Raw genomic sequence first — 26,995 nt, 5'->3', positions numbered from 1 at the left:
TATCCAAAGGCTCCAAAACTAGGGCCCAGAACCAGCTGATCCAAAGGCTCCAAAACTAGGGCCCAGAACCAGCTGATCCAAAGGGTCCAAAACTAGGGTCCAGAACCAGCTGATCCAAAGGCTCCAAAACTAGGACCAGAACCAGCTGATCCAAAGGTCATTTCCAGTAGGTCGTGGACTGACCCCAGTGAATATATGCATTATCTACTGGGACTGAGCAGATTTACTGAGTCTAGTCCAGATCCAGTCCTTTATCCAACACAGATACTACTGCTGTGGACCAGCAGGGCACCACTGCATTCTGGGAAATTAGCAGATTTACACCACCTGGTTTAAATTAACACATTATTCTGATAATATTATGACTTTATTTTCAGAATCTGACGACTTTAATCTCATAAACAAATAACATTTTTGTTAAATTATGAGTTTTTTTATAACTACGACTTTATTCTCAGAACATTGTGATTCGTTTTGTATTCGACTCATAAAATTCCAGGTTTTATCTCCATATTTTATGACTTTATTCTTATAGTGCCCAGTGTTTTTCTTTTCTTCAATTTTCCTAATACTCCGTCGTCACTTTATTCTCTAGTTCCTCCGTATTATTAAAACTAGGTTGGCCTCAGTTTCAGTTAGTTTACTAATCACGTAGGAGCACAAGGTTCACAATCACAAAATGAAGACAAAAACCATGAAAGATCTGATCATGAAACCAAGAGCTGCACTAAGAAGGAACGGCTAAAGACGTTCATTTTTGTCTTCTGTTTATGTAAATATAGTTTTTTCTTTTGTTCAGACAAGGAATAGTTTTTAGATGTTTCCTGCTTGACAGTTTCCACTGTGACTCCAGTCTTCCTCAGTAGCGTCATCCGACGTGTTGCTGACGTGTCATTTACCAGCTGGTCGGCTCGACGGACGAATCAGAGCCCGTCGAGCCGACCGTGCCTCCTCCGCCTTGGGTGGTCTGTGGAGGAGGGAATCCCAGGTGTGCAGAGGGTGTACGCCCCCTCGTCCCGGTTGATGGTGTCACTCGCCCACTTCCTGATCTCTATTGCCTCCTTGATCCAACGTTTGAATTTGTTTGTTTCCGATGTTATGATTGTGCCCTTATCCCAGTCCATGATATGGTTCTGTCTTCTGCAGTGGTCCATGATGGCCGATTTTAAGTTCTCCTGTTCTGCTTTTTCCTTTTGAGTCTGTGTGAATCTCCCCGCTGTCTCCTTTTCGCATTCTTTTTGGTGTTCTTTTTTCCTTGTGTTGAATGATCGTCCCGTTTCCCCCATGTATGTTTTGTTGCATGATTTGCACGGTATCTCATATATGACATTACATTTCTGTTCCGGTGCTATTTTGTCCTTAGGGTTTACAAGTAGTTGGCGGAGTTTTGTGTGTGGTTTGATGACAGTGTTGATGTGGTGTTTTTTCATGACCCTCTGTATTGGTTCTGTTATCTCCCGGATGTATGGTATGGTTAGGAAATCTTTGGGTTTATCATCGGTCTTTTTTGTGCGTTTTGTTTTTTTGTCCTTGCTCTTCTTGTCTTTGTTTTTGACTTGTTGTCTTCCTTTGTTAATGGCCCATTTGGGGTACTGATACAGTGTAAGTGTGTGTTGAATATGTTTTTCCTCCTCCTGTCTGTCGTGTTCATCAGTTATGATGGTCGCTCGTTCATATAGTGTTCTGACGACTGATAGTTCATGTGCTGTGGGGTGTTCTTATGTCCAGAGGAGGTACTGGTCGGTGTGTGTGGGTTTTCTGTAAACTGTGATTTTAATGCTGCCGTCTTCTCTGTGGTGGATTTTTATGTCCAGGAATGATATGATATATAATTGGTCGGCTCGACGGGCTCTGATTGCTCTGTCGAGCCGACCAGCTGATAAATGACACGTCAGCAACACGTCGGATGACGCTTCTGAGGAAGACTGGAATCACAGTCGAAACTGTCAAGCAGGTAACATTTAAAAACAAAATACTATTCCTTGTCTGAACAAAAGAAAAAACTATATTTACATAAACAGAAGACAAAATGAACGTCTGTAGCCTTATCCAAGAAAGTTTTGGTCATGACAGGGTCAAGGCCCTCCGCCGACTGGAGAAGCTGGAAAAAGCGCGAGCCCACCAGAAAAACCACCTAAGATTCAACCTGCAATGCAGAGATGAGGACATAACACCAGCAAGCCTCTACATAAAAAGCCCTATCCCGACCAAGAACGCAGAAAACATCATCAAAAAAGCAAGAAAAGCTCTCATCAGAGAACGAATTAGAACAACGGTAAGCAAGATTAACGAAATCAGCGCACAAATAAAAGAGGAAATGGACAATTTCAAGCACCACCACACACTGGAGAAGATCATGGAGGAGGAAATAACTGCACACTTAAAACGCACATATGAACAAGAGTTTGGCAACACAAACAACGCCAGATCAGAAAACTGAACAAACTAATGGAAATAAGAAACAAAACCAGACAAACACACTTCAAAACCAATGAACAATGGTTGCGGAAGCTATCAAAACGCACCCTCACGGTATCAGAGAAAACCGTATTAACAAAAGGACAAAATTTTGCCATCACACCCAAAAAAATACCACATGATGAAAATATACTTGCCACAAAACTAGCATGCCATAAAATCCAAAACTAGGGACAGAAAGCAGAACTCCGAAACGCGGTAGCAGGGATCCTCAAATCAGCCAAACCACCACACAGAAACATTACGAAGGAGGAACAAATGGCAATAAACTCACTAAAACACGAAAAAACCATTGCCATCCTACCATCCGACAAAGGCAGAACCACAGTTGTAATGGACACGGAAACATATGAACAACAGATGGACAGAATGTTAGCAGACAGAAACACATATGAAATACTGAAAAAAGACCCCACAGAAGAAAAGAAAAGGACACTAAAAACACTACTGAAACTACTACTGGAAAACAATAAAATAACAGGGGACGCAAATGACCACCTCATACCCACAGCTAACATCATCCCTCGGATACATGGAACCCCCAAAATCCATAAAAAGGACCCCCCTCTACGGCCAGTAGTAGACAGCATCGGTTCCGTCACATACAACCTCTCCAAAGCCATAGTAGAAATACTCAAACTCCTCCTAGGCACAACACAACACCACTGTAAGAATTCAAAACAACTAGCTCAAGAACTCAACAACATAACTGTAGAAAAAAACGAAATCCTCATTTCACACGATGTCATATCCCTGTTCACCAAAACCCCCGTAGACCTCACACTACACATCGTACAAGAACGCTTAAAACAAGACCGGACCCTCAAAAAACGCACAAACCTGACAGCTGATGACATATCCACACTTCTACATTTCGTTGCCAAATCCACATACTTTCAGTTCAAAAACTTAATATACAGACAGAAAGAAGGCTTCACTATGGGAGACCCACTATCTGCAATCATGAGCAGTTTTTTCATGGAGGACCTGGAAACCAAAGCCATCTACACAGCACCCACCCACTGCAAGCCATCACTGTGGAAAAGATATGTAGACGACATTCTGGAAAAAATAGAAACCGGACACACACAAGAACTCACCTTAAACCACTTAAACACTACTGATAAAATTGGCAATATACAATTCACCCACGAAGAAGAAATAAACCGGACCATATCATTCCTGGACATGAACATCCACCACAGAGAAGACGGCAGCATTAAAATCACAGTTTACAGAAAACCCACACACACTGACCAGTACCTCCTCTGGACATCAGAACACCAGTACCTCCTCTGGACATCAGAACACCAGTACCTCCTCTGGACATCAGTACACCAGTACCTCCTCTGGACATCAGTACACCAGTACCTCCTCTGGACATCACAACACCAGTACCTCCTCTGGACATCAGTACACCAGTACCTCCTCTGGACATCAGAACACCCCACAGCACACGAACTATCAGTCGTCAGAACACTATATGAATGAGCCACCATCATAACTGATGAACACGACAGACAGGAGGAGGAAAAACATATTCAACACACACTTACACTGTGTCAGTACCCCAAATGGACCATCAACAAAGGAAGACAACAAGTCAAAAACAAAGACAAGAAGAGCAAGGACAACAAAACAAAACGCACAAAAAAGACCGATGATAAACCCAAAGATTTCCTAACCATACCATACATCCGGGGGATAACAGAACCAATACAGAGGGTCATGAAAAAACATCACATCAACACTGTCATCAAACCACACATGAAACTCCGCCAACTACTCAAACACCCTAAGAACAAAATAGCACCGGAACAGAAATGTAATGTCATATATGAGATACCGTGCAAATCATGCAACAAAACATACATGGGGGAAACGGGACGATCATTCAACACAAAGAAAAAAGAACACCAAAAAGAATGCGAAAAGGAGACAGCGGGGAGATTCACACAGACTCAAAAGGAAAAAGCAGAACAGGAGAACTTAAAATCGGCCATCATGGACCACTGCAGAAGACAGAACCATATCATGGACTGGGATAAGGGCACAATCATAACATTGGAAACGAACAAATTCAAATGTTGGATCAAGGAGGCAATAGAGATCAGGAAGTGGGCGAGTGACACCATCAACCGGGACGAGGGGGCGTACACCCTCTGTCACACCTGGGATTCCCTCCTCCAGAGACCACCCAAGACGGAGGAGGCACAGTCGGCTCGACGGGCTCTGATTGGTCCGTCGAGCCGACCAGCTGGTAAATGACACGTCAGCAACACGTCGGATGACGCTACTGAGGAAGACTGGAGTCACAGTGGAAACTGTCAAGCAGGAAACATCTAAAAACTAAAAACTATTCCTTGTCTGAACAACAGAAAAAACTATATTTACTCAGAAGGAACATTAGCCAAAACAATAAGTCATTTCAGGTCTGATTGGACCCAAAAATACAGCATCAGTGAATGTTAGCTGACACCAAACAGGATCCACAGATCTAGGTTTGGTTTCCTGGATTTGTGGATCCATCTCCTTCTGTTTTCTTTGTCTTTGGGTGTCTGTAAAACGATAGCTCCCACTGCTTTAAGAACCTGAAAATACAATCAACCAACAACAGCTCTGCCCCAGTTTGGATTCAGTATTGTTCTTCAGTTTAGACAGGATTGAAGCCAACGCTGTCACTCATCTGCCTCTTTCTGACACTCAGTGGGTGGAGCCACAGTGACTTCCGCTAGCGCTGATGTCATGTACAGACCCTCTATAGATCTGTTAAGTCAATACATCTTCATATAACCATATACATAAATATACCATAGATTAGGTGTTGGCTGACTCGTCTCTGTAACATGGCGTGGCAGTCGGGGACAGTACCTCTGGATGGGCAGACCAGGGTGGTGGTCCCCCTTTTTAAGAAGAGGGTCCAGAGGATGTGCTCCAACCACAGGGGGATCCCACTCCTGAGCCTCCCGGGGAAAGTCTATTCCAGGTACTGGAGAGGAGGATCCCACCCATAGCAGAACCTTGGATCCAGGTTTTCATCCCGGTTGCGGAACACTGGACCAGCTTTACACTCTCCATCGGGTGCTCGAGGGTTCATGGGAGTGTGCCCCACCGGTCCACATGTGTTTTGTGGATCTGGAGAAGGTGTTCGACCATGTCCCTCGTGGTATCCTGTGGGAGGTGCTTCCGGAGTATGGGGTCCGGGGCCCTCTGCTACGGGCAGTCCGGTCCTTGTATGACCGAAGCAGGAGCCTGGTTCGGATTGCCGGCAGTAAGTCAGACCTGTTCCAGGTGCATATGGGACTCTGGGAGGGCTGCCCTTTGGCACCGGTTCTGTTCGTAATTTTTTTTTTTTTTTTGGACAGAATTTCTCGGCGCAGCCAGGGGCCAGAGGGGGTCCGGTTTAGGGACCATAGAATTTCATCTCTGCTTTTTGCAGATGACGTTGTCCTGTTGGCCTCATGGAACCTGGACCTTCAGTGTGATCTGGGGCAGTTTGCAGCCGAGTGTGAAGCCAGTGGGATGAGGATCTGCACCTCCAAATCTGAGACCATGGTTCTGGACCGGAAAAAGGTGGTCTGCCCTCTTCGGATCGGTGGGGAGTCTTTGGTCCAAGTGGAGGAGTTCAAGTATCTGGGTCTGGTTCACAGTGAGGGAAGGATGGAGGTTCAGATTGACAGGTGGGTGGGTGGAGGTTCAGATTGACAGGTGGGTGGGTGCAGCGTCTGCAGTGCTGTAGTGCTTGTACGGGTCTGTTGTGGTTCAGAAGGAGCTGAGTCCAAAGGAGAAGCTCTGGATTTACCCTCAGTCTACGTTCAGACCCTCACCTATGGTCATGAGCTTTGGGTCAGGACCCAAAGGACCAGATCCAGGATACAAGCGGTCCAAATGAGTTTCCTCTGCAGGGTGGGTGGGTCCACCCTTAGGGATAGGGGGAGGAGCTCAGAGTAGAGCCGTTGCTCCTCCACATCCAGAGGAACCAGCTGGGGTGGATCAGACATCTGGTTCAGATCCTCCTGGACTCCTCCCTAGGGAGGTGTTCTGGGCAGGTCCCACCAGGAGGAGACCTGAGGGAAGACCTAGGACATGTTGGAGAGACTATGTCTGTGGACTGGACTGGGAACACCTTGGGATCCCCCTGGAAGAGCTGGAGGAGGAGTCTGAGGAGAGGGAAGTCTGGGCATCCATGATTAGACTGTTAGCCCATAACCCAGCCCAGCCCCGGATGAAGTGGCAGATAATGGATGGATGGATGGATGGATGGATTAAAAAAAAAAAAAACTTACTATGAAGACTTGAAACAAGTATTTTCTATTTAAAATAAGAATTGTATCATTCTATAATCCTTATGTTATTACAGTATTTTCTTATTTTAAGAAAACTTGATAAGTGTAATTTTCTTACTGCACCGGCAGATTATTTGATTGGAAATAAGATATTTGACCCAATAATGGTTTAATTTTCATGTTTTTTGCAAAGGCCTTTTTGCAGTGCACTGTAATCTGCTGACTTCCCCTGTTGAGGTGAAGTCTGAACTGAGTTGATATGAGCAGGGTTTGACAGGACTGTGTGACTGGCCTTTCCCACAGAAGGACCTTCTCCTGGTGCTTAGAAGTGGCTGGTGCAGGTTCAACACCAGTACAGCAATACTGTAAACATTTGTGCCTGTGGCCCTTCCAGTAAATAGTCAGTACCTGACCTAAAAACCCTCGTGTGTGTGTGTGTGTGTGTGTGTGTGTGTGTGTGTGTGTGTGTGTATACATTAAAGCATCTGTGCCGATTTCATTCCCAGTAGCAGTCGATGTTTAGAAAAGCCTGGAAAAAAAAAAAAAAAAAAAAGCCTGGAAGAGCCCAGTCCCAACATCTGTGAGTCATGCACTGCTCTGTCAGATAGGACAGTCCAAAAAATAAATAGATGAATAAAAAAGATAGGACAGTCCAAAAAATAAATAAATAAATAAAAAAGATAGGACAGTCCAAAAAATAAATAGATGAATAAAAAAGATAGGACAGTCCAAAAAATAAATAAATAAATAAAAAAGATAGGACAGTCCAAAAAATAAATAAATAAATAAAAAAGACAGGACAGTCCAAAAAACAAATAGATGAATAAAAAAGACAGGACAGTCCAATGGGAACTGGGACTTTTACATGTTAAATATAAAAAAGTGCACGTCTGAACACTAAATCCTGGTCCATGTTGGACCACTGAAGTCCTGGTCCATGTTGGATGGTGAAGTCCTGGTCCATGTTGGATGGTGAAGTCCTGCTGCTGGTGTGGATCCAATGAATGGAGGTCAATGATGTCAGACACAGAGGGTGGGGCTTCAATTATTCCATCAATAAACTGAATATTCATCCATTTAAAACAGGGTTAGGCTTAGTCTCTGGGTTAGGGTCAAGGTTAGGGTTAGGTTTACTGGTCCCATTAGGGTTAGGGTCAGGGTTAGGGTTTAATTTGTGTCTTGATAAAGCGGTCGAAATGAGTTTCCTCCGCAGGGTGGGTGGGTCCACCCTTAGGGATAGGGGAGGAGCTCAGTCACCAGGGAGGAGCTCAGAGTAGAACCGCTGCTCATCCACATCCAGAGGAACCGGCAGAGGTGGATCAGACAGCTGGTTCAGATCCTCCTGGACTCCTCTCTGGGGAGGTGTTCTGGGCATGTCCCACCGGGAGGAGTCTGAGGGAAGACCTAGGACACACTGGAGAGACTATGTCTGTGGACTGGACTGGGAACACCTGGGGTCCACCCAGAACAGCTGGAGGAGGAGTCTGAGGAGAGGGAGGGGTCTGAGGAGAGGGAGGAGTCTAAGGAGAGGGAAGAGTCTGAGGTGAGGGAGGAGTCTGAGGAGAGGGAGGAGTCTGAGGAGAAGGAGGAGTCTGAGGAGAGGGAGGAGTCTAAGGAGAAGGGGAGTCTGAGGAGAGGGAGGAGTCTAAGGAGAAGGAGGAGTCTGAGGAGAGGGAGGAGTCTGAGGAGAGGGAGGAGTCTGAGGAGAGGAAGAAGTCTGGGCATCCCTGCTTAGACTGTTACCCCTGTGACCCGGCCCCGGATAAGAGGAAGAGAATGGATGGATGGATGGATGGATGGATGGATGGATGGATGGATGGATGGATAGATTGATGATGTCCGTTCCAGAGGCAGAGGCTCAGTCTGAACATGTTTACTGTCAGTGGAATAACTGTCGTTTTTCCTCTGCTCTTCCTTCCAGGCCATTTCCTTCCTCACCCCGCTGGCGGTCATATTTGTGGTGAAGATAATTCAGAGGACGGACAAGACAGAGATTAAAGAGGCATGTCTAGGTAACATGAAGCCAGTGACTGGAAATGTTCTATGTGGATGTCATCATTTTGCTCTGAACAAAAGCTCATCAGAGGTGTGGAGAAGACGGCGTGTACGTCATGTTTCTGAAGTCAGAAGGAGTTTAGTGTGTGTCGGTCATTTCTTTGTGAGTTTTGCATTAATGACCAGGTTGCTGCATATTGTTCCACTTATTACTCATTAAGAAATTAATTACTTCACAAGAATGCTTATTAAAAAAAATTATTGTAATGATTTTTATACATTTCTACAGCAGGGTTCTTAAACTCCTGTTCTTTCAGGTTCCACATTCAGTCTGATCTGATCTGCAGTGGACCCAACCAGTAAAGTTAGAACAGAAGAACCTGGAAATAATGACAACTGCAAACTTTTGTCTGTGTTTTAGTGTAAAAAAAAACAACCTTTAATTATGAAAATACTTACTTTAATAAACTATCCAAACAAAAAAGATGTGAAGAACCTGAAAAAACGGACATTTCTTCAGTAAAATCAGTGTAATTTTCTCAGTCTTCTTCCTCCACTTCTCATTAGTCCATGTGCATTCTGGATCAGATCTCCAAAGACACTAAACACTGAGGAACAGGAAGAAAAGAGTTCAAACTGGACTGAATTTAATACAGACATTTCAGGTTGGACACATTTGTTCAGGTTAGTCACATTTTATTGGTACAGGAGAGTTTGGAAATGGAAAGAGTTTCATAATTTCATGTGATTTTTTGCACTAAAACAAAGACAAACATTTGCAGTTGTCATTATTTACAGACATAATGTCATATTATTTTCCCCATCAAACCCAGTAGTAAATCTGCAGTCCTTCTTCTGTGTGGGTTCTTCTGCTGTTCTTATTGGACTGTAGATCAGATTGGTCTGGATGTGGAACCCACACTAACATGAGTTCCACAGCCTGGACTGTGGAATTTATACACTTTGGAAATTCATCCCAGGGGTCGGACTGGAACCTTTGGGGGGACTCATTTGGACCCCAGGACACGTGTTTGAAAGCCCTGGTCTAAAGTCTGAATCACAGATGTCAAATATCTGTCCCAGGGCTCAAATCCAGCCCGCCAAAGGTTTCAGTCCGACCCGTGGGATGAATTTGTGAAATGCAAAAATTACACTGAAGACATTAACAATAAAGGATGTTAAAATAATTTAAGGTCAATTCAATCTACAGTGGATCAGACCAAGGTTATTATCGTTAACAAAAACTAACGAAATGACCAAAACTAGAACTGTAAAAACATTTTCATTAACTGAAATAAATAAAAACTATAATTAAAAGAAAAAAACATAACTAACTGAAACTGTATTGTGTGTTTACAAAACTAACTAAAACAGAAAAAATTCTGGATCAAATTCCCTTGGTTTTGGTCTATGTCAATGTCAGATTGATGTTAAATGGATTTCTTTGTCTCTCTCAGTTTTCTGTGCTGTCTCCATACGACACTTTTTGCTCCGTCACTTGTGTTCACTTGTGGTTTCCAGTCGTCTTCTGGTCCCCACTCTACCTGGAAACATGGAGACTAAAGCAGCAGAGTCCTGTCTGGGATTGATTTGAATAGGAGCACAGAGAAGAAGAGAAAAGAGACCACTGAACTACAACTGAACTACAACTGAACTACAACTAAACTACAACTAAACTACAACTGAACTACAACTGAACTACAACTGAACTACAACTAAACATTTAGAAAAAAAAGAAAACTGATAAAAACGATCAAACCTGCTCTAAAAACGAATTAAAACAAACTCAATTAGAGAAAAAAAGTCCAAACTAAATAAAACTAAACTAGAATGAACTAGAAAAGCACTCGGAGAGGACCAGTATCAACATTTCCTGAAAATTTCATCCAAATCTGTCCATAACTTTTTGAGTTATCTTGCACATGGACAGAGAGACAGACCAACTGACGCCAGCAAAAACAGAACAGAACCTTAAAACAGAACCTCCTTGGCAGAGGAAATAATCCAGAACTATTAGAACCTTTCTCCCAGGGAGGCGCTCACTGAGTTAGAGTTAGGGTTAGGGTTAGGGTTAGGGTTCTGGGTTTAGGTTAAACTGTGTTGCACTGGCCTAATGATGTGGTTAGGGTTAGGGTTAGAGTTAGGGTTAGGGTTCTGGGTTTAGGTTAAAATTAGTAAAATTCATGGGCACCCCTAGGGGAGGGAGCTGTATATAAGAGGGCATAAGTGCTAGAATAACAATAAGTGCTTCAAACATCAATTAAAACAACGAACCATGCAATAATTTATAAAAAATAAAAAAAAAATTTAAAAAGTTAAGTGTTAAAGTAACGAACAGAAATGCTTAAGGTTCAGAACAAACAAAGCATGCCAAGATGGATGATAATAATAATAATAATAATAATAATAATAATAATAATAATAATAATAATAATAATAATAACAACAAGTGCTAAAAGTACATTAAAAAGTAACAAAACACAATGATCACTCAAAAGCAGGCTGCTGTAACTCACCTGTATAAACTGCCTGTAGATCAAATACAAAGAAGTAATAAATAAGTGAGGATAAAAGTGAGGCACAAAACCTCCTGGGAAAATCACAAATAAATAGATAATGAATAGATAATAAGTGGAAAAATAATAATTAGAGGGAAAAAAAAATTAGGAAGACGTTAAAAAATGTGTGTGGGGGGGTTAACTGATGAACAGGTGGGAGGAGTTTAAACTTTAACTTCAACTTCAACTTTATATAAAGTTGGGTCCAGGCTCAGGAAGAGCACGTTCCAGGGCCAATCAATTTAGGCTTAGGGTTAGGGTTAGGGTTAAGCTTAGGGTTAGGCTTAGGGTTAGGGTTAGAGCTAGGTTTAGGGTTAGGGAGGAGCTCACCAGGTTAGGGTTAGGTGTAGGGTTAGGTTTAGGGTTAGGTTTAGGGTTAGGGTTAGGATTACGATTAGGGTTAACGTTAGGTTTAAGGTAAGGGAGGCACTTACCAGTTTAGATTTAGGGTTAGGCTTTGGGTTAGGATTAGGGTTACGGAGGAGCTCAACGGCTAAATCAGGATGTGGGTTAGTGTTAGGTTTAGGGTTTGGGAGGCGCTCACAGGGTTAGGGTTAGGTTTAGGTTTAGAGTTAGGGAGGCGCTCACCGTTTTAGGGTTAGGCTTAGGGTTAGCCTTAGGGTTAGGGAGGCGCTCACCATGTTAGGGTTAGGGTGTTAGGGTTAGGTTTATAGGGTTAGGGTTAGCATTAGGGTTAGGGAGGCGCTCACCGGGTTGGGGTTAGGTTTAGGGTTAAGCTTAGGTTTAAGGTTAGGCTTAGGGTTGGGGAGGCGTTCACTGGGTTAGGGTTAGGTTTAGGGTTAGATTTAGGTTTGGGTTAGGTTTAGGGTGGCGCTCACCGGGTTAGGGTTATGCTTAGGGTTAGGCTTAGGTTTAGGGTTAGGTTTAGGGTTAGGCTTAGGGTTAGGTTTAGGTTTAGGATTAGGGTTAGGGAGGCACTCACTGTTTTAGGGTTAGGGTTAGGGTTAGGTTTAGGTTTAGGATTAGGGTTAGGGTTAGGGAGGCACTCACTGTTTTAGGGTTAGGGTTAGTCTTAGGGTTAACCCTAACCCTAAAATGAGGGGGTTGGAGAGAGGATGACGGTGTATCAGGGTTAGTACAGATTCCAGCGGTGTATCAGAGTACAGATTACAGTGGTGTATCAGAGTACAGATTACAGTGCTGTATCAGAGTACAGATTACAGTGGTGTATCAGAGTACAGATTACAGTGCTTTATCAGAGTACAGATTACAGTGGTGTATCAGAGTACAGATTACAGTGCTGTATCAGAGTACAGATTACAGTGGTGTATCAGAGTACAGATTACAGTGCTTTATCAGAGTACAGATTACAGTGGTGTATCAGAGTACAGATTACAGTGCTGTATCAGAGTACAGATTACAGTGGTGTATCAGAGTACAGATTACAGTGCTGTATCAGAGTACAGATTACAGTGCTGTGTGGAGGCGAACAGGCCCATTAGAGGGTTTTGTTAGCAAACAGGAAAACAACATGACTGACAGGAACCCAGAGGAAAACCCCGCCCATTATTCGAACAGGCTTCTCTACGATCCCAGTCTGGAAATCACAGAAACCTACAGGTACTGTGATGCACTGCAGACCTAGAACTCATAGATTAGAACCCCCTACAGGTACTGTGATGCACTGCAGACCTAGAACTCATAGATTAGAACCCCCTACAGGTACTGTGATGCACTGCAGACCTAGAACTCATAGATTAGAACCCCCTACAGGTACTGTGATGCACTACAGACCTAGAACTCATAGATTAGAACCCCCTACAGGTACTGTGATGTACTACAGACCTAGAACTCATAGATTAGAACCCCCTACAGGTACTGTGATGCACTGCAGACCTGGAACTCATATATTAGAACCCCCTACAGGTACTGTGATGCACTGCAGACCTGGAACTCATATATTAGAACCCCCTACAGGTACTGTGATGCACTGCAGACCTGGAACTCATAGATTAGAACCCCCTTCATCCTCATTGGTTTGTTTCTTTAACTTCACCAATAGACCACATGAGGACTTGACTCAACATTGTTTCTACATGTGTTCTGTCTTTTAAGTATGAGCCTGTTGAACCTGACCTTCATCTATTGTATTATGGTTGCATTTTGGAGACCATCATTCCGACTTCTGACATTTTTGAGCTTATCTTGGAAAAATCCATTCTTCAACTCCATCTCATGAATGGACGATAGTTAAACATGCCATCAGACCAGGTCACTCCAACATCTGACAGCAGGTCCACGTGGGTTAGGGTTAGGGTTAGGACTCAGTTTGTGATCTGAAAAATCAATCCTTCAAACACTGTTTCAGGTGTGAAACCTTTGGTCCTTTTGTTTGTTGTGGTTTTTCTTCCTCTTGACCCCTCAGCATCTTCACTTATGCTGCGTTTCTTATGTGGAACCGGCTCAACTCCACTCTGGTACCAGGTCCTATTCCAGACCGTTTCCACTTTGGTACCAGGTCTTATTCCAGACCATTTCCACTCTGGTACCAGGTCCTATTCCAGACCGGTTCCACTCTGGTACCAGGTCCTATTCCAGACCGTTTCCATTCCAGATCCTCCCTCTTTCCAGTCCCTGGTCGTCATAGCGATGCGGTGCGTTCCTTCTGTGTGCTCTACTCACAGTTGCTGATAAACTCACTGGTTGCCTGTTGTCTGGTCAAACTCCTGGGGCGTAGGCTGAGATCAGAGTCAGGTGGTTGCTGTCAGGGAGTGGCACGCGGAGGGTCATGAGTCCTTCGTTTATGGCAGTTGGGGCCAGGTTATAGCGATTCACCAATGGTGTCTTAATTCCAAAACCAATGCCATGGATCCACTGTTCTTCAGGATTTTCCCTTTCCAGAAGAAAGTATAGTTGGCTCCAACTTCGGTCCGGCAAGTCTTGTTTCGGAGACAGCAGCGATATCAATATTGAAACGGTCGAGCTCCCAACTCACAAGGGCAGTGCATCGATGTGGTCTTTCTGTGTCATCGTGGTCTATGAGGGTCCTCACATTCCACGCACCCACCGTGAGAGGATTCAGTTTTATTTTTCTTCTTGTGTTTTGACCGCTTGAGCAGGTCCCCACTGGCCGCAGTCTGCCAGTCAGGGGGAGTTTGTGGTGACTGATGTTTACCCCACCTTTTCTAGGGGTCTCTCCATTCGGAGTGGGCTGCGGTACTCCTAAATAGGCCAGCCCAGTCACGCCTGTAGCTGCCGAACTACCATTTCACCACAGCTTCGTGGATAGAACGACCATCATGCAGGCGCCGCCCGTGTGTGGCTCCAGACTAGAGACTTCCAGCTAACCAAGCCTGTCCCCGTCATCCAGAGTACCATCGCCACGGGACTTTGATGAGAAAGTTGAGGATGTGTTTCTGACATGAAACGCCTTCGCATGAATTTGTTTAAGGTGGATAGCAGGTTGCGTGCCTGGGACCCACACACTTTGGGCACCCGCCTTCTCCAGCGGCACCATAGAGAATGGAGACGTGCTGGTTCTGGTTGGGGTGCTTGCAGCAGGCTGCCAGAGACTTGGTTATGGTCAAGGTCCGCCTTAAACCGCGCCAGCCCGCCTGGCGCTGCTCTCATCCGCCAGTTGAGGTGCAACTGCCATTGGAGACTTGTGTAGTAGAAAGGTTTGAAGTCAGGGTTTTCCTTCCCCTAGACGGACTGCCTTCCAAGGCTGACGAGCACTGTCTACCTGTGCTATTTGCCCATAGGTGGGGGTCTGGTTCATGGGCATCAGGGTGTGTCCACACGCCGGTGGGCCATGCATGCCGTATGTCTGGGGGCCAGACCTCCTCTGAGCTCCCTGCAGTTTAGCCTGGGGCCTTGCGGTACTCAGTTACCATCTGTAGCCACGAGGAGGCACTGCATAGGACTTGCTGTGGAGAGGCTATGTACTGGCAGGAGAGGCTTACGCACTTGGCTCTCTTTTCGCAGTGCTGTGAGCAGCTCTGCTAGCCAGCGGTGGGGGCTGAAAGCGAGAGGTGGCAAGCACACTAACGCTACACCGACACACTAGACGCATCGCACAGTCATTTACAGCCTACGCCCCAACCCTTGACTCTGAGGACAACATCAAGGAGTCATTCTACGCTGCCCTAAACAACATCATCCAAGCCGTCCCCAGCAGAGACAAGCTCCTAGTGCTTGGAGACTTCAATGCCACAGTTGGTCGCGACCACAGACTCTGGGAGGGCATTCTGGGCAAACAGGGCCTTGGATCCTGCAACTCCAACGGGCTTCTCCTTCTTGGCCTCTGTGCTGAAAATGAGTTGGCTATTACTAACACCTTCTTCCGGCTCCCGAATCATCACAAAACCACCTGGAAACACCCGTGACCAGAACGTGACCAGAGCGACATCCTTGTGACTCGCAGCATGCCTGGTGCAGACGATTGCTGGACAGACCACCGGCTACTCATTTCTCGCCTCAGACTCCGATTGCGGAACCTCCCCCGCCACAGTAGACCTGCAAAGAGGGTACTTCACTTCAACGTCGCGAGGCTAAAGACCCCTGCAGTCCAGGAAGACTACTCAGACCGTCTCACAGAGCTTCTCAGTGAGGCTCCAGCACCTCAGCAAGACTCTGTAGAAGTGGACTGGTCTACTCTCTGTGGCACCATCACCAAGGCTGCAGAGGACGTAGTTGGCTACTCCAATCGTTCCCATCAAGACTGGCTCGATCAAAATGACATTGACATCCGACAACTGATTGACCAGAAGAGATCTGCCCGCCTCGTATGGGAGAACCGTCCCACTCGCGCCAGCCTACGACGCTTCCATAAGGCAAAGCAAGAGTGCCAGCGAAAAGTTCAAGAGATGCAAAACCACTGGTGGCAAGAAAAAGCAAAAGAGATCCAGTCCTACGCTGACAGCAGAGATCTACGGTGCTTTTACGCTGCAACAAATGATATCTTTGGTCCTCGTCGTGGAGGCTCTAACACCCTCTGGGCTGCTGATGGCATAACCACCCTTACAGAAGATCAGGCCATCCTCAAAAGGTGGAAGGAACACTTTCAGATGCTCCTGAATCATCTGTCTACTGCAGCCGACGACTTGCTCCGTAAGGTACCCCAACACCCTGTCAGGCATTGGATGTCACTCCTTCCCTCATACATTGAGTTTCAGAAGGTGTTGAAGCGCATGAAAGCATGGAAGTTCCCTGGGCCCGACAACATCCCCCTGGAACTCATCTCTCATGGGGGCATAGCTGTGAAGTCCAAGCTATTCATGATGATCCTTCGTGTATGGGAGATGAAAGTCATACCCGCGGACCTGAAGGACGCCACCATCATTACCATCTTCAAGAAGGGGGATCGCTCTGTCTGTGGAAACTACCGCAGCATATCTCTCCTCAGTATTGCGGGAAAGATTTTTGCACGGGTTCTGCTTGACAGGCTCCTGACTGTCGCTGAGGATGTCCTCCCAGAGTCACAGTGCGGCTTCCGGCCATCTCGTGGCACCACCGACATGATTTTCTGTGCCCACTTGCTTCAGGAGAAATCCCGTGAACAACGCCGACCTCTACTTTTCATCTTCTGGGACCTGGAGAAGGCTTTCGATAGTGTCCCAAGATCAGCTATGTGGGTGACGTTGAGACGTTTCGGCTGCCCAGACCACTTTACAGACCTTGTACAGGCCCTTCATGATGGGATGACTGGCCGCGTTGTGGTCAAGAACAGCATCTAAGAATCCTTCCCCATCACCACTGGCCTGAAGCAGGGCTGCATTCTGGCCCCCACCCTCTTCACGATCTACCTTGGGGCCATGCTCCACGAGCTTCCTGACACGGCCTCTGGCATCCAACTTCGCTGCAGAATGGATGGAGGCCTCTTCAACACCGGGCGCCTTCGTGCCCGTCGACTCACCACCCTGGTCACAGTACGGGAGCTACAATACGATGATGACAATGCAACCCCAACAGACACAGTCGCCGCCCTCCAGACCACTGCTGATCTTTTTGACGGTGCCTACTCCCGCTTTGGTCTCACTTCCAACACTGTGAAAACCAAGATCCTTGTGCAGGGAGTTCCGGGCCATCCCCCTCCAGACACTAGTAACATACGACTCCATGGTGAAGTCCTTGAGACTATGGAAGCCTTCCCTTACCTTGGAAGTTACCTCTCTAGTGGCTGCACTATGAAGAAAGACATTGATAACAGGATTCGTGCCGCACATGCAGCATACGGGAGGATCTCCAAACGTGTATTTCTAAATCACAACCTCAGTCTCCAGACGAAAATTATGGTGTTTCGAGCCATTGTCCTCTCCACCCTCCTGTATGGCTCTGAGGTGTGGATTCTGTACATGAGTGATATAAAAAGGCTGGAGCGCTTCCAACAGCAGAAACTTCATGCAATCTTGAAGATCAAGTGGCAAGACCGTGTCACCAATGAATCCGTCCTTCTCCGAGCCAATCTCCCCAGCATCAAGACCACTGTGGCTCGCCATCGCCTTCGTTGGGCAGGACATGTCAGAAGAATGCCGACAACCCGACTCCCCCGCCAGATCCTTTTTTCACAACTTGAAACTGGCACAAGACCCAGGTGTGCTCCCAAACGTCGATTTCGCAACCAACTGAAGGTCACGCTCCTTCGCTGTGGCATCGACCATGCCAACTGGGAGACCCTTGCCGAGGACCGAACTGTGTGGGCACGTACCATCACTCAAGGAACAGCCTGCATGGAGATCCAACGACGCTCTGAAGCAGAGGCTAAGAGACAGCAATGTAAAGAGCGGCTCCTCCTTCCTCGATCACCACCCACCCTGCCCTGCACAAAGTGTCCCCGGCTCTTCCGCTCTGCTCTGGGCCTGAGCAGCCATATCAAACATCGTCACCCCCCGAAAAGCTGAGGTGACATGGACCCAATACTCGAACACGAGCTACTGCCGATGATGATGATGATGATGATGGTCAAACTCCTGCTGAATGTTTGCGTCTGAACCTCCTGGACAAACCATGGTGTAGTTTTACAGTTTACTGTCTTCATGTGGATTCACCTACTGACAGATTTACTGGAAACTTCTGCAACTGGTTTTTGTAAAAGGGCGGGACACAGAGACGACTCTGACCAATCAGTGGTCTGCAGTGTTTACATGTCACCTTTTGGTATCTGGTCCCCAGTCCTGGAACCTTGGTGGAGGTGAGACCAAAAAACTAGTACCAGGTACCAGATTCCAGGTCCTTTTTTGTAACGGAAAAGCAAACAGGCCGAGTCGAGCCGGTACCATGTAGTGTTAACGTTGCATTAGTCTTGGTAGACTGTCAGTTTGAGTGGTCTGAACTACAACACTACTGAAGACCACTGAGAGGGAACATGCTCAGCAGAAAAACACCACAGAAGAAGAAGAGCAGCAGTAACAGCAAAAGCAGAGCAGCACAAAAGATGACATGGAGCCACAGATGAAAACAGAACCTGTTCATTAGCATGTGTGAGAAGTCTGCCACGTGTAGACCTGCTCCATGTGTAGACCTGTTCCATGTATAGACCTGCTCCATGTATAGACCTGCTCCATCTATAGACCTGCTTCATGTATAGACCTGCTCCATGTATAGACCTACTCCACAGCAGTGTATAAATGAGGAGAAGATGTCAGACATAAAAGACCAGATGGCATAAACTGTCCATACCAGTGAGTCCTTACTCTGTCCATACCAGTTAGTCTGTACGCTTTCCATACCAGTTAGTCTTTACTCTGTCCATACCAGTTAGTCTGTACTCTGTCCATACCAGTTAGTCTGTACTCTGTCCAGACCAGTTAGTCTGTACTCTGTCCATACCAGTGAGTCTGTACTCTGTCCATACCAGTTAGTCTGTAAACTTTCCATACCAGTTAGTCTGTACTCTCTCCATACCAGTTAGTCTTTACTCTGTCCAGACCGGTTAGTCTGTACTCTGTCCATACCGGTTAGTCTGTACTCTGTCCATACCGGTTAGTCTGTACTTTGTCCATACCAGTTAGTCTTTACTCTGTCCATACCAGTTAGTCTGTACACTTTCCATACCAGTTAGTCTGTACTCTGTCCATACCAGTTAGTCTGTACACTTTCCATAACAGTTAGTCTGTACACTGTCCATACCAGTTAGTCTTTAGTCTGTCCATACCGGTTAGTCTGTACTCTGTCCATACCGGTTAGTCTGTACTCTGTCCATACCACTGAGTCTTTACTCTGTCCATACCACTTAGTCTGTACTCTGTCCATACCAGTTAGTCTTTACTCTGTCCATACCGGTTAGTCTGTATTCTGTCCATACCAGTTAGTCTGTACTCTGTCCATACCAGTTAGTCTTTACTCTGTCCAGACCAGTTAGTCTGTACTCTGTCCATACCAGTTAGTCTGTATTCTGTCCATACCAGTTAGTCTTTACTCTGTCCAGACCAGTTAGTCTGTACTCTGTCCATACCAGTTAGTCTGTATTCTGTCCATACCAGTGAGTCTGTAATCTGTCCATACAAGTGAGTCTGTACTCTGTCCATACCAGTTAGTCTGTACACTTTCCATACCAGTTACTCTTTACTCTGTCCATACCAGTTAGTCTGTACTCTGTCCATAACAGTTAGTCTGTACTCTGTCCATACTAGTGAGTCTGTACTCTGTCCATACCAGTTAGTCTTTACTCTGTCCCTACCAGTTAGTCTGTACTCTGTCCATAACAGTTAGTCTGTACTCTGTCCATAACAGTTAGTCTGTACTCTGTCCATACCAGTTAGTCCTTCCATATGAGCTGTTTTTGATCATCATCTACAGTAGGTGCTGACCTTGTAAAGTCCTCTGGGTCTCTGTCCTGTTTGAGTCTCTTATCCCCGGTATCAGTCTGCCTGGTCTCTGTCCCCTGTTTCAGTCCTCTGGTCTCTGTCACCTGTTTCAGTCCACCTGGTCTCTGTCCTCTGTTTCAGTCCACCTGGTCTCTGTCACCTGTTTCAGTCCACCTGGTCTCTGTCACCTGTTTCAGTCCACCTGGTCTCTGTCCTCTGTTTCAGTCCACCTGGTCTGTGTCACCTGTTTCAGTCCACCTGGTCTCTGTCACCTGTTTAAGTCCACCTGGTTTCTGTCACCTGTTTCAGTCCACCTGGTCTCTGTCACCTGTTTCAGTCTCTGTCCCCTGTTTCATTCTCTGTCCCCTGTTTCAGTCCAGTCTTTGTTGGACGTATGTCTCACTGATCCTCCCTGTCCTTTTGCAGCAGTGTCCCTGGCTCTCGCCCTCAACGGAGTCTTCACCAACACCATGAAGCTGATTGTGGGAAGGTACGTGGAATCCACATCTTTTTAGTTCATGTTAGTCTGTTGGGGTAGTTCATGTTAGTCTGTTGGGGTAGTTCATGTTAATCTGTTAGGGTAGTTCATGCTACTCTGTTGGGGTAGTTCATGCTAGTCTGTGTGGGGTAGTTCATGTTAGTCTGTTGGGGTAGTTCATTTTAGTCTGTTAGGGTAGTTCATGCTACTTTGTTGGGGTAGTTCATGCTAGTCTGTGTGGGGTAGTTCATGCTAGTCTGTGTGGGGTAGTTCATGCTAGTCTGTGTGGGGTAGTTCATGCTAGTCTGTTGGGATAGTTCATGTTAGTCTGTGTGGGGTAGTTCATGTTAGTCTGTGTGGGGTAGTTCATGTTAGTCTGTATGGGGTAGTTCATGGTAGTCTGTTGGGGTAGTTCATGCTAGTCTGTTGGGGTAGTTCATGCTAGTCTGTTGGGATAGTTCATGTTAGTCTGTGTGGGGTAGTTCATGTTTGTCTGTGTGGGGTAGTTCATGTTAGTCTGTATGGGGTAGTTCATGGTAGTCTGTTGGGGTAGTTCATGCTAGTCTGTTGGAGTAGTTCATGTTAGTCTGTTGGGGTAGTTCATGCTAGTCTGTTGGGGTAGTGCATGCTATTCTGTGTGGGGGGTAGTTCATGCTATTCTGTGTGGGGTACTTCATGCTAGTCTGTTGGAGTAGTTCATGCTAGTCTGTGTGGGGTAGTTCATGCTAGTCTGTGTGGGGTAGTTCATGCTAGTCTGTTGGGGTAGTTCATGCTAGTCTGTTGGGGTAGTTCATGTAAGTCTGTTGGGGTAGTTCATGTAAGTCTGTGTGGGGTAGTTCATGTTAGTCTGTGTGGGGTAGTTCATGCTAGTCTGTTGGGGTAGTTCATGTTAGTCTGTGTGGGGTAGTTCATGCTAGTCTGTGTGGGGTAGTTCATTCTAGTCTTTGTGGGGTTGTTAATTTTAGTCTGTTGGGGTAGTTCATGTTAGTCTGTGTGGGGTAGTTCATGTTAGTCGTTTTGGGGAAGTTCATGCTAGTCTGTTGGGGTAGTTCATACTAGTTTTTCTGGGGTAGTTCATGTCAGTCTTTGTGGGGTAGTTCATGCTAGTCTGTTGGGGTAGTTCATGTTAGTCTGTTGGGGTAGTTCATGCTAGTCTGTTGGGGTAGTTCATGTTAGTCTGTTGGGGTAGTTCATGCTAGTCTGTGTGGGGTAGTTCATGCTAGTCTGTGTGGGGTCATTCATGTTAGTCTGTTGGGGTAGTTCATGTTCTTCTGTTGGGGTAGTTCATGCTAGTCTGTGTGGGGTAGTTCATGTTTGTCTTTTGGGGTAGTTCATGTTAGTCTGTTGGGGTAGTTCATGCTAGTTTTTCTGGGGTAGTTCATGTCAGTCTTTGTGGGGTAGTTCATGCTAGTCTGTTGGGGTAGTTCATGTTAGTCTGTTGGGGTAGTTCATGCTAGTCTGTGTGGGGTCATTCATGTTAGTCTGTTGGGGTAGTTAATGTTCTTCTGTTGGAGTAGTTCATGCTAGTCTGTTTGGGGTAGTTCATGTTTGTCTTTTGGGGTAGTTCATGTTTGTCTTTTGGGGTAGTTCATGTTTGTCTTTTGGGGTAGTTCATGTTAGTCTTTTGGGGTAGTTCATGTTTGTCTTTTGGGGTAGTTCATGTTTGTCTTTTGGGGTAGTTCATGTTAGTCTGTTGGGGTAGTTCATGTTAGTCTCTTGGGGTAGTTCATGCTAGTCTCTTGGGGTAGTTCATGTTAGTTTGTTAGGGTAGTTCATGTTAGTCTGTGTGGGGTAGTTCATGTTAATCTGTTGGGGTAGTTCATGTTAGTCTGTGTGGGGTAGTTCATGTTAGTCTGTGTGGGGTAGTTCATGTTAGTCTGTGTGGGGTAGTTCATGTTAGTCGTTTTGGGGAAGTTCATGCTAGTCTGTTGGGGTAGTTCATGCTAGTTTTTCTGGGGTAGTTCATGTCAGTCTTTGTGGGGTAGTTCATGCTAGTCTGTTGGGGTAGTTCATGTTAGTCTGTTGGGGTAGTTCATGCTAGTCTGTGTGGGGTCATTCATGTTAGTCTGTTGGGGTAGTTAATGTTCTTCTGTTGGGGTAGTTCATGCTAGTCTGTTGGGGCAGTTCATGTTAGTCTCTTGGGGTAGTTCATGCTAGTCTGTTGGGGTAGTTCATGTTAGTTTGTTTGGGTAGTTCATTTTAGTCTGTGTGGGGTAGTTCATGTTAATCTGTTGGGGTAGTTCATTCTAGTCTGTTGGGGTAGTTCATGTTAGTCTGTGTGGGATAGTCCATGTTAGTCTTTGTGGGGTAGTTCATGCTAGTCTTTGTGGGGTGTTTCATTTTAGTCTGTTGGGGTAGTTCATGTTAGTCTGTTGGGGTAGTTCATGTTAGTCTGTGTGGGGTAGTTCGATTTAGTCTGTGTGGGGTAGTTCATGCTAGTCTGTTGGGGTAGTTCATGTTAGTCTGTTGGGGTAGTTCATGTTAGTCTGTGTGGGGTAGTTTGATTTAGTCTGTGTGGGGTAGGTCATGCTAGTTTGTTGGGGTAGTTCATGTTAGTCTTTTGGGGTAGTTCATGTTAGTCTGTTGGGGTAGTTCATGTTAGTCAGTTGGGGTAGTTCATGTTAGTCTGTGTGGGGTAGTTCGATTTAGTCTGTGTGGGGTAGGTCATGCTAGTTTGTTGGGGTAGTTCATGTTAGTCTTTTGGGGTAGTTCATGTTAGTCTGTTGGGGTAGTTCATGTTAGTCAGTTGGGGTAGTTCATGTTAGTTTGTTGGGGTAGTTCATGCTAGTCTGTTGGGATAGTTCATGCTAGTCTGTTGGGGTAGTTCATGCTAGTCTGTTGGGGTAGTTCATGTTAGTTTGTTGGGGTAGTTCATGCTAGTCTGTTGGGGTAGTTCATGTTAGTTTGTTGGGGTAGTTCATGCTAGTCTGTGTGGGGTAGTTCATGTTAGTCTGTGTGGGGTAGTTCATGTTAGTCTGTATGGGGTAGTTCATGCTAGTCTGTTGGGGTAGTTCATGCTAGTCTGTTGGAGTAGTTCATGCTAGTCTGTGTGGGGTAGTTCATGCTAGTCTGTTGGGGTAGTTCATGCTAGTCTGTTGGGGTAGTTCATGTAAGTCTGTTGGGGTAGTTCATGTAAGTCTGTGTGGGGTAGTTCATGTTAGTCTGTGTGGGGTAGTTCATGTTAGTCTGTGTGGGGTAGTTCATGCTAGTCTGTGTGGGGTAGTTCATTCTAGTCTTTGTGGGGTTGTTAATTTTAGTCTGTTGGGGTAGTTCATGTTAGTCTGTGTGGGGTAGTTCATGTTAGTCTGTGTGGGATAGTTCATGTTAGTCGTTTTGGGGAAGTTCATGCTAGTTTTTCTGGGGTAGTTCATGTCAGTCTTTGTGGGGTAGTTCATGCTAGTCTGTTGGGGTAGTTCATGTTAGTCTGTTGGGGTAGTTCATGCTAGTCTGTGTGGGGTAGTTCATGTTAGTCTGTTGGGGTAGTTCATGTTAGTCTTTTGGGGTAGTTCATGCTAGTCTGTGTGGGGTCATTCATGTTAGTCTGTTGGGGTAGTTCATGTTCTTCTGTTGGGGTAGTTCATGCTAGTCTGTGTGGGGTAGTTCATGTTTGTCTTTTGGGGTAGTTCATGTTAGTCTGTTAGGGTAGTTCATGTTAGTCTCTTGGGGTAGTTCATGCTAGTCTGTTGGGGTAGTTCATGTTAGTTTGTTGGGGTAGTTCATGTTAGTCTGTGTGGGGTAGTTCATGTTAATCTGTTGGGGTAGTTCATTCTAGTCTGTTGGGGTAGTTCATGTTAGTCTGTGTGGGGTAGTTCATGTTAGTCGTTTTGGGGAAGTTCATGCTAGTCTTTTGGGGTAGTTCATGCTAGTTTTTCTGGGGTAGTTCATGTCAGTCTTTGTGGGGTAGTTCATGCTAGTCTGTTGGGGTAGTTCATGTTAGTCTGTTGGGGTAGTTCATGCTAGTCTGTGTGGGGTCATTCATGTTAGTCTGTTGGGGTAGTTAATGTTCTTCTGTTGGGGTAGTTCATGCTAGTCTGTGTGGGGTAGTTCATGTTTGTCTTTTGGGGTAGTTCATGTTAGTCTGTTGGGGTAGTTCATGTTAGTCTCTTGGGGTAGTTCATGCTAGTCTGTTGGGGTAGTTCATGTTAGTTTGTTTGGGTAGTTCATGTTAGTCTGTGTGGGGTAGTTCATGTTAATCTGTTGAGGTAGTTCATTCTAGTCTTTTGGGGTAGTTCATGTTAGTCTGTGTGGGGTAGTTCATGTTAGTCTTTGTGGGGTAGTTCATGCTAGTCTTTGTGGGGTGTTTCATTTTAGTCTGTTGGGGTAGTTCATGTTAGTCTGTGTGGGGTAGTTCGATTTAGTCTGTGTGGGGTAGTTCATGCTAGTCTGTTGGGGTAGTTCATGTTAGTCTGTTGAGGTAGTTCATGTTAGTCTGTTGGGGTAGTTCATGCTAGTCTGTTGGGGCAGTTCATGTTAGTCTGTTGAGGTAGTTCATGCTAGTCTGTTGGGGTAGTTCATGTTAGTCTGTTGAGGTAGTTCATGTTAGTCTGTTGGGGTAGTTCATGTTAGTCTGTGTGGGGTAGTTCGATTTAGTCTGTGTGGGGTAGGTCATGCTAGTTTGTTGGGGTAGTTCATGTTAGTCTTTTGGGGTAGTTCATGTTAGTCTGTTGGGGTAGTTCATGTTCGTCAGTTGGGGTAGTTCATGTTAGTCTGTGTGGGGTAGTTCATGTTAATCTGTTGGGGTAGTTCATTCTAGTCTGTTGGGGTAGTTCATGTTAGTCTGTGTGGGGTAGTTCATGTTAGTCGTTTTGGGGAAGTTCATGCTAGTCTGTTGGGGTAGTTCATGCTAGTTTTTCTGGGGTAGTTCATGTCAGTCTTTGTGGGGTAGTTCATGCTAGTCTCTTGGGGTAGTTCATGTTAGTCTGTTGGGGTAGTTCATGCTAGTCTGTGTGGGGTCATTCATGTTAGTCTGTTGGGGTAGTTAATGTTCTTCTGTTGGGGTAGTTCATGCTAGTCTGTGTGGGGTAGTTCATGTTTGTCTTTTGGGGTAGTTCATGTTAGTCTGTTGGGGTAGTTCATGTTAGTCTCTTGGGGTAGTTCATGCTAGTCTGTTGGGGTAGTTCATGTTAGTTTGTTGGGGTAGTTCATGTTAGTCTGTGTGGGGTAGTTCATGTTAATCTGTTGGGGTAGTTCATGTTAGTCTGTGTGGGGTAGTTCATTTTAGTCTGTGTGGGGTAGTTCATGTTAGTCGTTTTGGGGAAGTTCATGCTAGTCTGTTGGGGTAGTTCATGCTAGTTTTTCTGGGGTAGTTCATGTCAGTCTTTGTGGGGTAGTTCATGCTAGTCTGTTGGGGTAGTTCATGTTAGTCTGTTGGGGTAGTTCATGCTAGTCTTTGTGGGCTCATTCATGTTAGTCTGTTGGGGTAGTTAATGTTCTTCTGTTGGGGTAGTTCATGCTAGTCTGTGTGGGGTAGTTCATGTTTGTCTTTTGGGGTAGTTCATGTTAGTCTCTTGGGGTAGTTCATGTTAGTCTCTTGGGGTAGTTCATGCTAGTCTGTTGGGGTAGTTCATGTTAGTTTGTTTGGGTAGTTCATGTTAGTCTGTGTGGGGTAGTTCATGTTAATCTGTTGGGGTAGTTCATTCTAGTCTGTTGGGGTAGTTCATGTTAGTCTGTGTGGGGTAGTTCATGTTAGTCTTTGTGGGGTAGTTCATGCTAGTCTTTGTGGGGTGTTTCATTTTAGTCTGTTGGGGTAGTTCATGTTAGTCTGTGTGGGGTAGTTCGATTTAGTCTGTGTGGGGTAGTTCATGCTAGTCTGTTGGGGTAGTTCATGTTAGTCTGTTGAGGTAGTTCATGTTAGTCTGTTGGGGTAGTTCATGCTAGTCTGTTGGGGTAGTTCATGTTAGTCTGTTGAGGTAGTTCATGCTAGTCTGTTGGGGTAGTTCATGTTAGTCTGTTGAGGTAGTTCATGTTAGTCTGTTGGGGTAGTTCATGTTAGTCTGTGTGGGGTAGTTCGATTTAGTCTGTGTGGGGTAGGTCATGCTAGTTTGTTGGGGTAGTTCATGTTAGTCTTTTGGGGTAGTTCATGTTAGTCTGTTGGGGTAGTTCATGTTAGTCAGTTGGGGTAGTTCATGTTAGTCTGTGTGGGGTAGTTCGATTTAGTCTTTGTGGGGTAGGTCATGCTAGTTTGTTGGGGTAGTTCATGTTAGTCTTTTGGGGTAGTTCATGTTAGTCTGTTGGGGTAGTTCATGTTAGTCATTTGGGGTAGTTCATGTTAGTTTGTTGGGGTAGTTCATGCTAGTCTGTTGGGATAGTTCATGCTAGTCTGTTGGGGTAGTTCATGCTAGTCTTTTGGGGTAGTTCATGTTAGTTTGTTGGGGTAGTTCATGCTAGTCTGTTGGGGTAGTTCATGTTAGTCATTTGGGGTAGTTCATGTTAGTT

General features: G+C 45.5%; 1 protein-coding gene across 1 annotated transcript in view; it reads left to right on the top strand.

Annotated features, from left to right (window-relative positions):
- The window catches only part of LOC115416679 (phospholipid phosphatase 4-like), a 63,008-nt gene that overhangs the window by 20,512 nt on the left and 15,501 nt on the right, over positions 1-26,995 (top strand). The window contains exons 3-4 of the mRNA XM_030130526.1: positions 8,686-8,776; positions 20,509-20,572. Of these exons, the coding sequence (XP_029986386.1) occupies positions 8,686-8,776; positions 20,509-20,572 (155 nt within the window). The remainder of the gene's footprint in view (positions 1-8,685; positions 8,777-20,508; positions 20,573-26,995) is intronic.

The sequence above is a fragment of the Sphaeramia orbicularis genome, unplaced genomic scaffold (genome assembly GCF_902148855.1).
Source record: "Sphaeramia orbicularis unplaced genomic scaffold, fSphaOr1.1, whole genome shotgun sequence".
NCBI classification, from domain to species: Eukaryota; Metazoa; Chordata; class Actinopteri; order Kurtiformes; family Apogonidae; genus Sphaeramia; species Sphaeramia orbicularis.
The sequence above is the reverse complement of the archived record's forward strand: the minus strand, read 5'-3'. Positions and strand labels throughout refer to the sequence as shown.